The sequence below is a fragment of the Trematosphaeria pertusa genome (genome assembly GCF_010094035.1).
Source record: "Trematosphaeria pertusa strain CBS 122368 unplaced genomic scaffold BU26scaffold_18, whole genome shotgun sequence".
Lineage (NCBI taxonomy): Eukaryota > Fungi > Ascomycota > Dothideomycetes > Pleosporales > Trematosphaeriaceae > Trematosphaeria > Trematosphaeria pertusa.
Genome location: NW_022987229.1, coordinates 287,563 through 301,913, shown reverse-complemented (window position 1 = coordinate 301,913; position 14,351 = coordinate 287,563). Strand labels below are relative to the sequence as shown.

At 55.9% G+C, this 14,351-nt stretch overlaps 8 protein-coding genes across 8 annotated transcripts; 4 read left to right on the top strand and 4 right to left on the bottom strand.

The window, feature by feature from the left end:
- Nucleotides 1-190: 190 nt before the first annotated feature.
- On the top strand, nucleotides 191-1,145 carry BU26DRAFT_609665 (uncharacterized protein; the record flags this gene model as incomplete). The annotated part of the gene is made up of 1 exon (XM_033835938.1): nucleotides 191-1,145. One exon carries the CDS (start codon nucleotides 191-193, stop codon nucleotides 926-928), a length of 738 nt encoding a protein of 245 aa, XP_033677949.1. The 3' UTR covers nucleotides 929-1,145.
- BU26DRAFT_581933 (uncharacterized protein) lies at nucleotides 892-2,429 on the bottom strand (the record flags this gene model as incomplete). Its single annotated transcript, XM_033834512.1, has 4 exons — nucleotides 892-1,907; nucleotides 1,998-2,096; nucleotides 2,186-2,205; nucleotides 2,263-2,429. 4 exons carry the CDS (start codon nucleotides 2,427-2,429, stop codon nucleotides 1,237-1,239), a joined length of 957 nt encoding a protein of 318 aa, XP_033677948.1. The 3' UTR covers nucleotides 892-1,236.
- A 249-nt stretch (nucleotides 2,430-2,678) lies between these two features.
- BU26DRAFT_523928 (Phosphoglucose isomerase) lies at nucleotides 2,679-4,625 on the bottom strand. Its single transcript, XM_033830168.1, has 4 exons — nucleotides 4,078-4,625; nucleotides 3,477-4,007; nucleotides 3,180-3,428; nucleotides 2,679-3,128 (listed from the first exon to the last, which is right to left on the bottom strand). Exons 1-4 carry the CDS (start codon nucleotides 4,575-4,577, stop codon nucleotides 2,759-2,761), a joined length of 1,650 nt encoding a protein of 549 aa, XP_033677947.1. The 5' UTR covers nucleotides 4,578-4,625; the 3' UTR covers nucleotides 2,679-2,758.
- A 720-nt stretch (nucleotides 4,626-5,345) lies between these two features.
- Nucleotides 5,346-7,481, bottom strand: BU26DRAFT_437717 (serine/threonine protein kinase-like protein; the record flags this gene model as incomplete). The annotated part of the gene is made up of 6 exons (XM_033824254.1): nucleotides 5,346-5,546; nucleotides 5,598-5,962; nucleotides 6,013-6,428; nucleotides 6,479-7,223; nucleotides 7,270-7,413; nucleotides 7,460-7,481. 6 exons carry the CDS (start codon nucleotides 7,479-7,481, stop codon nucleotides 5,346-5,348), a joined length of 1,893 nt encoding a protein of 630 aa, XP_033677946.1.
- A 313-nt stretch (nucleotides 7,482-7,794) lies between these two features.
- BU26DRAFT_523927 (transcriptional adapter 2) lies at nucleotides 7,795-9,984 on the top strand. The gene is made up of 2 exons (XM_033830167.1): nucleotides 7,795-8,304; nucleotides 8,395-9,984. Exons 1-2 carry the CDS (start codon nucleotides 8,212-8,214, stop codon nucleotides 9,829-9,831), a joined length of 1,530 nt encoding a protein of 509 aa, XP_033677945.1. The 5' UTR covers nucleotides 7,795-8,211; the 3' UTR covers nucleotides 9,832-9,984.
- A 295-nt stretch (nucleotides 9,985-10,279) lies between these two features.
- BU26DRAFT_570358 (uncharacterized protein) lies at nucleotides 10,280-11,584 on the top strand (the record flags this gene model as incomplete). Its single annotated transcript, XM_033834000.1, has 1 exon — nucleotides 10,280-11,584. The coding sequence occupies one exon, from the start codon at nucleotides 10,280-10,282 to the stop codon at nucleotides 11,582-11,584; it is 1,305 nt and encodes a 434-aa protein (XP_033677944.1).
- Nucleotides 11,585-11,626: 42 nt separating this feature from the next.
- Nucleotides 11,627-12,056, bottom strand: BU26DRAFT_122251 (uncharacterized protein). Its single transcript, XM_033819540.1, has 2 exons — nucleotides 11,896-12,056; nucleotides 11,627-11,823 (listed from the first exon to the last, which is right to left on the bottom strand). The coding sequence occupies exons 1-2, from the start codon at nucleotides 11,957-11,959 to the stop codon at nucleotides 11,669-11,671; spliced, it is 219 nt and encodes a 72-aa protein (XP_033677943.1). The 5' UTR covers nucleotides 11,960-12,056; the 3' UTR covers nucleotides 11,627-11,668.
- A 543-nt stretch (nucleotides 12,057-12,599) lies between these two features.
- Nucleotides 12,600-13,688, top strand: BU26DRAFT_121911 (uncharacterized protein). The gene has a single exon (XM_033819536.1). The coding sequence runs from the start codon at nucleotides 12,684-12,686 to the stop codon at nucleotides 13,431-13,433; it is 750 nt and encodes a 249-aa protein (XP_033677942.1). The 5' UTR covers nucleotides 12,600-12,683; the 3' UTR covers nucleotides 13,434-13,688.
- The last annotated feature ends 663 nt before the right edge of the window (nucleotides 13,689-14,351 follow it).

The following is a 14,351-nucleotide window of genomic DNA, read 5'->3' as shown; positions in this document are numbered from 1 at the left end:
GAGGTTGCAGTTGCAGTCTAAATGTCTTTCCTGCCGCACGGGCCATCCGAGGAACAGCCGACAAAATTGCAGTCGCGACGTGAGCGCCTGCCTACCGTCCATTTACACCTCCACGCCAGCTTCAATTGGCTTGTTTTACTATGTATCTCCTCTCACCGCACGCCGTATAGCAATTCGGACCGACCGTAAAATGGGCTCTCGCTCGATTGGCGAGCTGCTGCTCCGGCCATCCTCCATCTCGCGCATCTCCTTCTCCCCATGCACGTCTTCGAGCACCCGAGCACTCGTACCGTCATGGGGTACACGCCGAACCCTCACCACCTCCCCGCCACGCCATGCAGCGCAGTCTCAGCCGAAGGAAGAATCGCTGCATGAATCCCATCCCAAAACTGCCTCGGACCAGCAGACGTCTGAAGCCATCGACGGCCTCTTCAGAGGCGTGAGCTCCAACCGCGCGGCCCCAAGCCACCCTCCTCGCAGAACCTCCCCGTCCTCGGCCGACGAACTCTCCGCAGCGCGCGCGCAGCAAGCCTTCGGCGAGGGCTGGAGCCGCAAGCGGGGGAACATCCACCTCCGCACGCCCCTCAGCATCGATGAGATGAACATGCCAGACTTGGAGTCGGAGAAGGACCTGCCTCCTAGCACGCTTCCGAAGCCAGACACGCCGTTTCCGCGGCTGAACCCGAGCTACGGCCGATCAGTAGAGCTGGCGCCAGACAAAGGAAGGGATTTGGTGAGAGGGATTGGCATACTGGGGAGCTTGATGGCACGGAACAAAGTGAAGGCCGATGCTATGAAGCAAAGATTCCACGAGCGGCCCGGTTTGAAGAGGAAGAGGCTAAAGAGCCAGCGGTGGAGGGCGAGGTTTAAGATCGGATTCCGGCATGTTACAGCACGGGTTAGCGAACTGACTAGGAAGGGATGGTAGGATTCAGGTCAAATGTGTATACTCCGCCAGCAAGAGGCATGGAAGATAATACCATGTATGATATGAGTGAGGGACATATATGTACAACACCGTGGTAGCCATCTTCGATCTGTGCATAGTTCGGATGCAGGGCACCGTATAGAATGAACTGGCTAGGTAGCTTCCCTGTACAGAATTTCCGCAATGCATACCCAATAAGCTATTGATACGGCCCGAGGGGTATATACTGAGCTCCCTCATTTTCTAACATGCACAGCTTTGCACGTCTTTCCGGAAATAGTGATGTTAAGATCCTGCTCTTGCTTCTTTTAATCCTTCTTCCCTATCCCATACCCATACCCGCCATATCCATTCCCTCTCCCATTTGCGACCGGCAACCCATAGCCCCCTCCAAACCTGCCACCCCCATTCATCTTATCCCGCGCATATCTCCTCAACCGCCTCGGCAACTCCACGCCCCTAAAATACGCCACGCAAATTGCGGCACTGCCCACTGCACTCAATATACAATACAAAAACGTACTTTTATACAAATGCCCTCCATACCCACTCCACCCAGGTGGCAGCGTGGTGGAGGGATACCACCTTACGCTGAAAGACAAAGCGAGGCTGTCACCGATCGTTACGCGGGTGTTGCGTGTATGTGAGGAAATGGAGTATGCGGCTGCGGCGTCAATCGTTCCCGGGCTCACGCTCTTAGGCGCCGCATGGACGAGGAGATTCAAGTAATTCCCCACATGCAGATGGCTGAGCTGCAATGTCCCGGCCAAAGCAACAACCAGCGGCGTGTATAGCGTGCTCTGCGTCCCCAAAGCGCCTTCTTGCGTAGACTCGTCGGAGACGCGATACTCGTGTTCGAGGACGGAGGGCGGGAGGGGTTTCGAGGGAATGCGGCAGGATAGTGGTGCGTCATTGTGGATATAGAACTCTAGGAGGTGGAAGAAGGGGTCGGAGATGAAGTCTATGGTGCAGTTGATCTCTGCGGAGTGAAGTTAGCTGGATAGTTCAGATCTGCCTCATCTTTTGGCAAGGAAGCTGGCGATTCTGAGGGTATGGTGCGGTTTCGTACCTCTCTCCACGCCAAAGAACAGCTCCAGCGGTCGTCCCGTCTCATTGCATGTCGGAAAGGGTATGTATTGCAATTGCCCGCTCGCATCTGTGATCTTGGCTGCAAGTCAGCACTTCTTCCTCTCTGAACCTCCATCCCTATCCCAAACCACCCAGTCACCTAGAATCGCGCAAGAATCGTGCGGAAACGTACATGTTCACCCGTGTCTCTGGCACCGCGTCAGCATTGGCTCTCCCACTCTCCCAGAATACCCCATTCTACTCACATCGTCCTATTCAAACAACTAACCGGAATTGGCTCTGCCAGGTTATACCCCCGGCTCTCCTCTGCGCTTTTGAGCGGCTCCTGCCCCGACACCGCTTGCGCGAGCGAGATCCAGAACGAGTATATCGCGATGAGAGGAAGCCATAGCGTAACCGGTCGGGAAAACATTATGCGAGCGGTATATATACAGGGAGATGCTATACTATGCACAACATCTCCGGAGAAAGAAAAGGACCAAGCGGGTGCGCATGTCTCCAGCTGTCAACTTCCGGCCCGTTGAGATTAATTCGGACGTTATGTCAGCGAATGCGCACGGACCTTGTGTGGATGGGAGACCTCCGCTCCATCTCCGCAATTTCACATTCTCCACGGATAAATCTTATTCATTTCAAGGTATGTTCAGATTGTTCAGTCTATGGACCCGCCGGAACCTTACAATTGCTTTTGTCGCCCGTCATGGACGCGTAATCATTCCTGCCATACCCCTATGTTCCCATCTACAACTTCTTCTTGAAAGCATTGATGAGCCCGCTCGTGCTGGCATCATGAGCAGTCGACTCGCCAGACTCGTCGAGCTCTGCCAAAATCTTCTTCGCGAGAACCTTCCCTAACTCGACACCCCACTGGTCGAAGCTGTTGATGTTCCAGATAGCGCCCTCCGTGAAAGTGAGATGCTCGTAGTAGACGATCAGGGCACCGAGGGATGCTGGGGTGATCTTGTCGGCCAGGATGGACGTTGTTGGTCGATTGCCCAAAAAGGTCTTGTGGGGGATGAGGTTGTCAGGAGCACCTTCGGCCTTGACCTCATCCGGGGTCTTGCCAACCATAAGGGCCTCAGCCTGAGCGAAGAAGTTCGATGCGAGCATCCTATAAAGGTCAGTGATCACAAATCAGCCAAAATAAAATGTTCCGTCATACTTCTGGTGCTTGTTGTTTTCCACCGGGTTGTGGCTCTGAGCAGCCAAAATGAAGTCGGTGGGAATGAGCTTGGTGCCCTGGTGCAGCAGCTGGTAGAATGAGTGTTGAGCATTGGTAGCTGGCTCGCCGAAGAGTATCGGTCCGGTAGTGTACTTGACGTAGTCGCCGCTGCGCGTAATAGCCTTTCCGTTGGACTCCATGGACAATTGCTGGAGGTAAGCGGGGAACCTGTGGAGGTACTGGTCGAAGCTAAAACCTAATCAGACTGTACTCTCAAACCCTACAACTGACACTTACGGAGAGACGAGGTGCGTCTGCGCACCAAAAAAGTCCGAGTACCACACGCTCAGCAAGCCACCAATGACCGGGATATTCTTTTCCAGTGGGGTGTTCTTGAAGTGCATGTCCATGGCGTGGGCACCAGCAAGGAATTGGTGGAAGTTGTCGAAGCCAATGTAGAGAGCGACGCTCAAACCAATGGCGCTCCACACACTGTACCGTCCGCCGACCCAGTCTGAGAAGCCAAACATGTTTTTCTTGTCAATTCCGAACTTGGTCACTTCAGCCTCGTTGGTCGACAAAGCCACGAAGTGCTTGGCAATATCTTCCTGCTTTCCACTCTTCAAGAACCATGACTTGGCGGTGTTGGCGTTAGTCGTCGTCTCGGCAGTGGTAAAGGTCTTGGAGGCGATGAGGAAGAGGGTTGTCTCGGGATCAGAGTCTCTGAGCGCCTCAGCAATATGAGTACCGTCGATGTTGGAGACGAAGTGGAGCTTGAGGTTGCGGTCACCGTAGGGTTTCAGAGCCTCGGAGACCATAACAGGACCCCTGCCAGCCGTCAGTAAGTGTTCTGCACACATTCCTTCCGCCAATTGATACCATTGGCGTGGTAACGTACAGATCGGAACCACCAATGCCGACGTTGATGATGGTCTCTATCCGCTTGCCGGTGTAACCCTTCCACTCGCCGCTGCGGACCTGCTCGCAGAACTCCTTCATGTGATCCAGCACGCTGTTGACTTCCTCGACCACACTCTTGCCGTCGACCTGCATCGGCTGGTTGGTGACATTGCGGAGGGCAACGTGGTACACGGCGCGGTTCTCGGTGAAGTTGATCTTCTCGCCAGCGAACATGTCATCGCGGAGCTTCTCAAGGCCAGCCTCCTTCGCAAGCTCGACCAGGAGCTTCAGCGTCTCCTCCGTGACGAAGTTCTTGGAGAAGTCGAAAAGCGTCTCGGAATTGTCGGCGTCATTCTTGAAGACGAAGGAGAACTTCTCGAAGCGCTGCGGGTCCTTCTTGAAGTACTCCCTCAGGACAATGTCCTTTCCAAGCTTTGAGTGGTGGTCTTGGAGGGCGTTCCAAGCCGACAAATCTGACGCCTGGGAGAAGCCGGGCATTGTGGACTTCTGGTGCTGTTGTTGTGCAGGGCTGGTGGGGTTAGTGACGCTCAACAAACTCATGATCGAGGGGCAACCACGGACGTGCGTAGATTCAGCAATTGAGCGGACAATGGGGCTCTTCGATTGTACCGTTGGCCTCAAATGGGGAGAAATGTCTGGTGGTGTGAAATTTCCGCGGATATTGTGATCGGAGAAGAAAGGAAGGCGCGGCGAGACCGTCTTAGTGGGGTATTGAGGAGGCAGGTCCGAGCAACGTCACACTATGGAGGGGCAGCTCATGCGCGGCCGGACAGGGATCTCGTCAACAATTCGCACTGAGTTCTCCTCTCGCGCCTCGCCATCTTGCGTTCCTGTTGGTTTGTAGAGCAATACAAAGCGCTCACTCAGCATCCCTCATTGCTCAGAAAACACCAGCGCTGCACCATGATGTCCAGCGGCATCTGGGCCTTTTTCGAAATGTGGATATCGTCTTGGATTGCCCCATTGGGCGTGCTCTCTCACAAATGCTGCCTCATGCGCCTGAATCATGACTGCCTTTTCCCGAACCTAAAAAGCCTCAAATCCCGTTGCCTGAGCCAGCCAATAACAGAGATGTTCCATGAGTAGCGAGATGACGTCCGAAATCAACGGCAGTGGGATGGTCGTTGCCGCATGAGCCCATCGAACCACGATCGTAGCATCTCGACGGAGTAATCGACAACCGACCTCTCCCCTTCAGTTCGCAGACCCCTTAAGCTACCGGATGACCCATGCTATTGAAGAGCTCTACCGCTCCGCCACGCCCTCGAATGACGGATCCTTCACTGAGCCACCAGCATCGCCAAGACCAGCCACTGGTCGATTGTACGACCATCCTGCGAACTGCTGCTGCATCGTCTGGGATAGCATCGGTCCGTCTACATACGAGTCTGTCGGGGCTTCAGACGTGAATTCGCGATCAAAGTTGGCGGTGTCCTTAGCGTCGACCTATGTGGACATTAGCAAGCAAGCTCGGTTTCGGGCATTAAGAGTACCTACCACACTGGGCTTGAAGCTAGGCTCATACTTCCTCTCGAGCAGCTTCCTCCAGTCAATGCTGTGGAAGAAGTAATGAGCCTTAATCTCGGCTGCGCCCTTTGCTCCTAAACGCTTCTCCGCATTTCGGTCCAGCAGACGTGTCAGCAGGTCTCGAGCGGCCGGCGGTACAATCTCAGGGCCGGGGAAATGTAGAGGCTCGGTAAGAATCTTGCGGTACATGTCGTTGGTGTTCTCGTCGTAGAACGGTGGCAGACCAGTCAACATCTCGTACAGTAGGACACCAAGAGTCCACCAGTCGACCGTCTTGGTGTAACCAGCGCCAGTCAGGAGTTCAGGAGCGAGGTACTCCGGTGTTCCACAGAATGCTAGTTGCCAGTCAGCGGGGTCCGCCTCAAGAGCTAATGCATGCACTTACTGTTCGTCCTGTCCTCGTCCTTCATGTCCAGCTTGCAGAGGCCGAAATCGCAGAGGGCAATGTGTCCAGTATAATCCAGCAGAATGTTCTCCGGTTTAAGATCGCGGTAGATGACGTTGAAGCCATGCAAGCATTCTAAGGCACAGAGAAGCTCCGCTGCGTAGAATCGCGCGCGGTTGATATCAAACCGCTGTTCTTTCTGAAGATGATGGAAAAGCTCGCCACCATTGACAAATGCCAAAACCAGATAAAGTTTCTCAGGAGACTGGAAGGAGAACTTGAGCGGCACGATGAAGGGATTGTTGATCTGAGCAAGGACAGATCGTTCAGCGAGAGTGTGCGCCACTTCCGAGCGGGAGATGATGTGAGCCTTGCGAATGGTCTTGAGGGCGTAGATACGGTGCGTGTCCTTCTTCCTATTCCATTGTAAGCATAACAGTCACCATTAAAATGCATATCAACATACATGACTTGCATGACCTTGCCGAAGCTGCCTTTACCCACGACCTTAAGAAGGTCGAAGTCATCAATGGAAAGTCGGTCTTGGCGGTTCTCGACAAAATTCACGCCAATCCTCATGGAGCCGGTGCCGAATTGGATGTCAATCCAGTCAGCGCCGATCTGGCCTTGGGCAGTCTGCTCCTTGTCCTTCTTCGCCTTCGCATCTCCAGAATGTGACTCCTCGAATCGGGGGTTGACTTTGCAGGTCCCGATGAAGATATCCTCGTTCCTGCCGGCGTTCGGCGGCGCTGAAGGGTTACGGACGTAGAGAGATACAGTAAGATCGGTGACGCGGGAAACATCGAACTTGTACTGCGTGTTGCCTCCTGCCCATAGCGGGTTCTCTGGGGTACCAGAGACCGCGTTGATAAAGACTTGCTGTTTATCGAAGTCTACCAGGGCGTAGGGTAAGTATTTCGAGGAGTAGCGCCCGTGGATGGTAGGGACTGCATTGATGCTGCCAGCAGCCGACTGCGGTCGGTTCGAGGAGTAAGAGCCCGCGACCTGGTTCCGTGACGACGAATTCGGCCGCATAGATCCTGCCACTGAGAAGCCGCCCCCGGTTGAAAGTGAGCCTTGGTGGTGCCCGGTGTTGAAGGCCGCCTCAGACCCCGCCGGGAGCGAGAAGCCCCTGCCCTCATGGAGGGTTACTATGAGGATACCGGGTCGAAGGGGTGGCGGGGGAGGGGCAGCGTTCGCCTCGGAAGCCGCTGAGCAGGTCAGCAACACTCTTTATTGCGGCTCTGGCCTACATACCGATGCCATTGGGGTCTTTGGAGTCTACCAGGGTGGCGCTGCTCGCTGAGCTGGACGACTTCGGCGGCTGGTCACCGACTATGGTAGACGTAGATGAGCTGCGAGAGAAGGCGTTGACTGGATTGAGGTGGGTTTCCTTGAGTTCTGTCTCGTCAGCATGCGACACAGAGAGGAGACAAAGGACACCAACTCTTGGTGAGTTTCCACGACATGGTTGCGGCGGTCGAATGCAGTGGGCGGCAGAGCGAAGTTAGATGAGCGCGGGGGGCGGGCGTAAGATGCGGCGGTGGCTGCGAGGTGCCGAGCAAGCAGAGGAACACGGAAGGCCTAACAGTGCAGAGAGGGATTGAGAGGGCAGAAGGCCTTCGGCGGTATAAGTGCGCGGAAAGTGGCAAAGGCCGTGTTCTCCTGTCGCACTCTAGGGGAAGTCCTTCAATGTACCTCTGCGCACGGATGAGGCGTGTCAGGCTCTGGGACCAAGCGAAATGGGGTGCGACAGGGCTCGTGTTTCTTCGCTCAGCACAGGCACGCCAATCTGCAGCACTCCTCATTTCCAGCGTCCGAACCCCCGCGAGTAGTGAAATTGTCTATTTTGGGCACTCGATGATGCTCGGCGGACGCGACAGGCTGTGAAAAGCTTCAGCGGCCTCGGAAGCGACTGCCTCCTCGCCGCCACGCCTGCTGTAACCCCCCAACCGCAGCCGGCAGCCCGCATCGCATCGCAACGACAGTGCACCCAACAAAGGCGCATTGAACCCGCGCAAACGCAGGCCCTCTCCTCCAAGACGTCATCGCCCAGCGTCGCGCATTGTCGTGCCAGCTGAGACTCGCATCGTGTGCGCGTTCTCCCTGCACAGCCACTTTCGCCGACAGTCCCACGTCTCACTCCCGACGCGGCGTGTGGCGATCCTCCTTCACCACTCCCACGCGTAGAGGGGCACCATGGGTCTCATCAAGAAGAAAACCGCGTCGCGGGGCTCCGACGGGGGCGTCAAGTACGTCTGCGATGTTTGCTCGTCAGACATCACGTCGACGGTAAGTTCCGTGCCCGAGCGCCCACCACCTAGCATCCCTCGAGCGCAGGCAACACTTGCTTCCGGTTTGAAATCATACTAATGGCTGCAGGTCCGAATACGCTGCGCCAACAGCGCCTGCCATGAGTATGACCTTTGCGTGTCATGCTTTTCCGACGCGAAACACTCCCGCGAGCATGACCCCCGAACCCACGCCTATCAAGTGATAGAACAGCACTCCATACCAATATTTACTGAGGACTGGGGTGCGGATGAGGAACTGGCGTTGCTGGAAGGTGCAGAGATATATGGACTGGGGTCATGGGCAGACATCGCGGATCACATCGGTGGCTGCCGGTCGAAGGACGAGGTCCGGGATCACTATGTCGATACATACATCAACAGCTCCAGATTTCCCCTCCCAGAGCACTGCAGTCCGGAAGACACGGAGCTCAGTGACCGAATACCACGCGATGTGTTCCAGGCCAACAAGAAGCGACGGATAGAGCATCGGAAGGACGAACAGAAAAATGCGCCACCTGCTACGCCAAAGCAAAAGCCCACAGCAAGTGTGCCAGCTTGCCATGAGGTGCAGGGATATATGCCGGGACGGTTGGAGTTCGAGACGGAGTACTTCAACGAGGCCGAAGAAGCAGTGCAGCATATGCAGTTCGACCCAGGTGATGGCATCAATACGCGGACGGGAGAGATGGAGCCTGAGATGGAGTTGAAGATGACCGTTATGGACATCTACAATTCTCGGCTGGACGCACGTGTCGAGCGGAAGAAGATCATATTCGAGCACAAGCTACTCGAATATCGGAAGAATGCCGCGGCCGACAAGAAGCGGACGAAGGAAGAGAGAGATCTCCTTAACAAGGCGAAACCTTTCGCTCGGATGATGAAGCATGAAGACTTCGAAAAATTCTGCGATGGATTGTTGTATGAACACAGCCTGAGACAAGCAATTACGCAGCTGCAGGAGTGGAGGAATATGCAGATTACAGATCTCAAGGCAGGCGAGAAGTACGAGCAAGAGAAGCAGCAACGGCAGTCAAGAGGCCCCCCGCTTGGCCAGTTTGACCGACTGGCGTCTAACAGAATCAGCAAGCCCACGCCTCCTTTCGAGACACCCTCCGCCTCCTCGGCATTGATAGCGCCTGAGTTGCCTCTACAGTTACGCCAGAAGAGTGGGCTTAGCACGCCACCTCCAGACCAGCCGAACGGTGCCAATGGTGTTCTGACGCCGCAGCAGACGAAGACGAAGTTCGTGCCTAAGCAGTTGCCAAATACAGTGCCCCTCAGATTCGGCAAAGAGTCTGCGTCGGATCTCCAGCTTCTTACACCGGAAGAGCAGGAAATATGTCGGGTCCTCCGTATCATGCCGAAACCGTATCTTGCCATCAAAGAGAACATGATACGAGAGGCTATGAAACAGGGTGGCGCCCTCAAGAAGAAAGCCGCTAAAGATGTCGCAAAAATTGATCAGGCAAAGACGGGGCAGCTGTTTGAGTTCTTCGTTCATAGCGGGTGGGTTGCGCGGGCTTGAGGCTTGGATCGGTCTGGGCAAGGCGCTGAACGGTTGAGGTTCAATTATACCCAGAAAGGTCAAAGGACATTGCTTAGATTGAGAGTGCAGCTTCGACAGACTTACTCGAGGTTGTTGAATGGAAGATGTGCATCATTAACCCGGTGCACGCCAAGTACTCCCAATTTGGAATGCTGATTAAAATCACGTGATGATGCGTCGGCTTCCTGGGCGACCAGCCATAACAAACGCCTTCAACTCAACGCTTCCCCGCGACACCCACACCGCCTCCACCATGCATCTCTAACTTCTAATAATTGCCTACCGGGAGTGCGTTGAGCGCCCTACAGCTCGCGACAATCAACTACGACCAGCTTTTACAGCAAGCCTTCTTTGCCAGACATCCCGCCTAAGCCGAAGGCAACCTTCGCACTTCCGCATGGCAACCGCATCGCGCGATAAGCTCAATATGCCTGGCACGCTGACCCAAACGCCCCAGCGTGGATGCTCTGATGCCCCGACGACTCTATTCCAGCCCGCACCTCGATACGCGACCGCGAGTGAAACCAGCAGCCGACACCTGATTGATTCAGATGTCCACGGGACCCGCAAGCGCTCTCGCTACGACGGATACTTCGACACTCCTTCCTCTGCATCGCACACCCTCGCTGCAGATCCCTGGACAGACAACTCGCTAGATTACTCTCGCTCTTCGAACGTCCGCAGCCCTCCGCCTCTGGCGAACGACCGATACGAGCTTGCCGGTGGTACGGAGAGCATGGACAAGTTTGTGAGGCAGAATGGGATTTATGACGACTATGACCAGCTGGAGAAGCAGCGGGGCATGTGGTCAACCGCGGCGACTCCTTCGTGCGGGCTACAGGATCAGTTTCAGAGCGTCGGCATGCAGTCAACACCAAATGGGACGAAGCCTTGGATGTTGAACCAGATAATGAGCATAGTCGGTGGTGTTGCAGGCAAGCTCATCCACTTCTGCGCCGTGCCGTTCCGTGGATTTCAGGCAGGAGGTGGACAAGCTTACCCTTTCGAAGCCAACGGAGAGGTTGCTGCAAAGCTAGGTCTACAGGACGACCCGTTCATCGATCAATCGACTGGACCAATAAAGCTGGCTCCACCCGGCAACTACCCCGAGGATGATTACGGCGTGCTCTCAATCGAGTCCCTCGAGAACGAGCGGCCAAGAATGTCAAAACGGTTACGCACCGGAGAAAATTGGGTAATGGTAGACAAAGACGGCGCAATGGAGTCAAGACCCGCGAGCCCACGGCTTTCGGAACGGCGAGTGCCCAACCATGCGAGGTCACCTTCGCAAATACCGCGTCCTCTATCCAGGGCTGGCGCATCAACGCCGGTCCCCAAACGTCCTTCACTCATCCCCGTGTCTCGGCGGTCTACCTTGGATAGAAAGGCTCTCCACGGAGCTTCAAAAGCGCCCACGACGGGGACATACAGCACCCCAAGATGCTACAGTCGTCAGAGCTATGGCTCACCGGTCATGTTCGAAAACAAAACAGACAAGAATAAGAGCAACAGCCCGCTGCCAGCCGAAAGCCAACGGCTTATCAACAAAATGCGACGGGAGAAGCTGGAGGACGACGCCCGTATGCGGAGGATGAGCTCCCAAATGAACACGTTGCTCCGCGAAGCCCGCGAGGCTCTCGGCAGTAAGTTCGAGGTCGAGGTCGAGTACATGGACGATGGCGCAAACGATGGCGACAGCTATTCAGGCCAGACAGACTTATACCGGAGGTAGACAGATGTCTACGTTTGCATACTGCATCATTCGGCAATGTAGGCAACGAGTACAGCAAGTCGTTATTTTGAGTCCGGGGGAACCTTAACTCCGATGACAACCAAGGGAGTCCCGGAATCTCGATTGCGCACCGCCGACGTCGTCCACAGTTCGCCTGGAGCTGAGCGGGCTTTCATGTACCGATACCTGCTTGCGGCGCATGTCCCTAGTGGACGTGCTTGGTGGGAATCTCGGCCATTGTGTATTCTTTAGGCGCAGATTCGGTGAATTCTTGGCCGTGGCTCAGCAGCGGCTCCATTGTAATGCGCCATTTCCTGCTCGGCGTTCTTGAGGGTATACCCTTGGCTTCAGCGCGGCGTTTGAGTGGGCCAGCATAGTCAAACGCGGCCAGCGTCATGGTTCAGACGGCCAGCGGGAGTAAATGAAGAAGTACCGTTTGAGGCGACTTGGCACATGTGCGTTCGCTTGAAAGGGGAGTGATGTGTCTAGAAGCTGTCTAGAAGCGGGAGGCGAGCACTAGACGGTAGACAGTGATAACAAGCCGTGGCGGAGGGCGGGAATGGGCTGTCATGCGCAAGACAGCGCGCATGCAGGGCTCCTCGTGGTCGGCAGTGGGCGCGGCTGGCTATCGATATCAGCCGGCTGGATCAGGAAGCTGGCGCTGGCCAAGCTGGTGGTGCGGGGCGGGCGGAGGTGCGGCACCATGCTCCCTGGCTGGTTCAACACTCCCCGCCATTCACCGTCCGCTGCCCAAGCCTCGTAGTACCATGCAGCTGTGTCTGCCCGCACCGGGCTTGGGTAACTTGGGTAGCCCTCGGGTCACGCCTAAGCTGCATGTCCCAGCCAAGTTCCTGCACACCGTGCCTGGACGGCGCTGCCCCGACGCGCGACTCTTAATGGAATGCACCGCCGCCGGGTCGAACAGTCGATAGCACTCCCCCTTTCCTTTTCCGTTTGGCGCTGCAGTTGACCTGGCGCTCTTCGTTTGTTGATCGAGCCAGTTTGAGCGGTTATCTGCCGCCGTGTCCCTCTCAGTCCTGTGCCCGATATCTACCTAGACTCACACGACACACCGATCGACCGACAGCAGCACGCCGACATGACGACCCTCCTCAACATCACGCCGCTCGACCCAGAGCCCCTCCCCCTCTACTCACGCAACGACCCAGACGCCGTCTCCATCCGCAGCGCCGCGCCCTCCTATGTGTCCGAGACACCCACCTACCACTCTGAGCGCGCCCCGCCGTCCCTCCTCCCACCGCTCTCACCCAACCAGCAGGTCCGCGGCCTCCCCGCTCCGCGATATGCCCCAGGCTTCCAAAGCAGAGCAATGGGCTCCATCTCAGACATCAACAACCACAACTTCAACACTGGTAGCTGGAGCAGCACGAGGACGAGCAACAACTCTCGCCAGTACAATGCCGTAGCTCGACGACGTGCGAACCAGGCTCGAGCCGAAACGACCGCCATCCTCAATTCGCTTTCCGCCGTCCCACCGCCTCTAGAGCGCTCCGGCAGCGGCCATTCCCCGACTTCTTCAAGCACCGATGTCAGCACCTACCCGGTGCAGGTTGGCTCGTCCTCCGACCCGTTCAGCCCACTTGAGGACCCGTATCTAGTCGGCGAGGTAGCCGCGAATCGGGCGAGGGCCCAACGTGTCTACAGGGAGATGTGTCTGCGCGGCGAGGAGGCGTCCCGGTACGAGAGCAGGAGCTGGGATTTCATGTGGGGCCAGATGGCAGACTGGGAGGAGCGCGACAGGAGCTGGACGAACTTCAGGAAGCGTGTTGGGCCGGCCAAGATGCTTGGTCGTCGTCTTGGGCTGAGGGCTGGATTGACACGATGTTAATGAGCACGAGGCATGATTGGATCATGGATGAAACGACACGAGCATCATGTGACGGGTGCTTATGATGCGATGAACGAATAATGTCGTCCTCACGGTGAGTGGCGATTAGTCACTCCATCACGAGACTTGGCACAGTCTTCGAGATACGACGCACCATGGATTGGATTACGGCGTCTGTTCTGGGTATGTTAGGCGCCAAAAGTCTAATCTTCTCTTTCTCTTCGGCATTAGGAGGGCGTCGACCGCATATACATCAACAGGGCATTTGGACGGCGCGCCGAGCTCTTCATTTTCAGTTCGCTTCTTCGGGGTTACAGCATTACTTGGGGGAGGTTTGGGTTTGGACAACGTTCTTACGGCTCTCCCATTTTACCCTCGGCGGGTTTTTGCACGTATGCTTTTCATCATGAGGGGCGCTTTGGCGGGGTCATCCTCGGTGTTCTGGGCCGGTTTTCTGGCTTTCGCGGTGGCCCCACAGTTAGTCACTTTGCAGTTAGGTTCCAACCCACCTCAGCCCACCTCGGACATAGAATCAATAAAGTTTACTCCACAGTTCGCAGCTTTGGGCCGCGTGCATCTATCTGTATCCGCTGCTGACGTGTGACGCATGTGCGTCAAGTTGCAAGTGAGGGATTGCAGCTCAGGAGGTGTAGAGCCGCGGATATGTACATCCTCGTATGCTGGATACTTGGCATGATAGCCTATTCGGGACTGCACAGCTGCTGCTGCTACCACAGCCTCATCTCGGGCCTCCCTTACCCAAAACATCACCCGCTTTCCTGAACTCTGGGATCCGCTTACCCCGCATTCTGCGTGCCATGCAAGCGCCGTAGGTTCGTTATATCGACTCCCGCTATTTTCAAGCAGGTGCGGCATTTTCGCTACCAGCGGAACCCACTGGGCCGACTGGATGGAAAT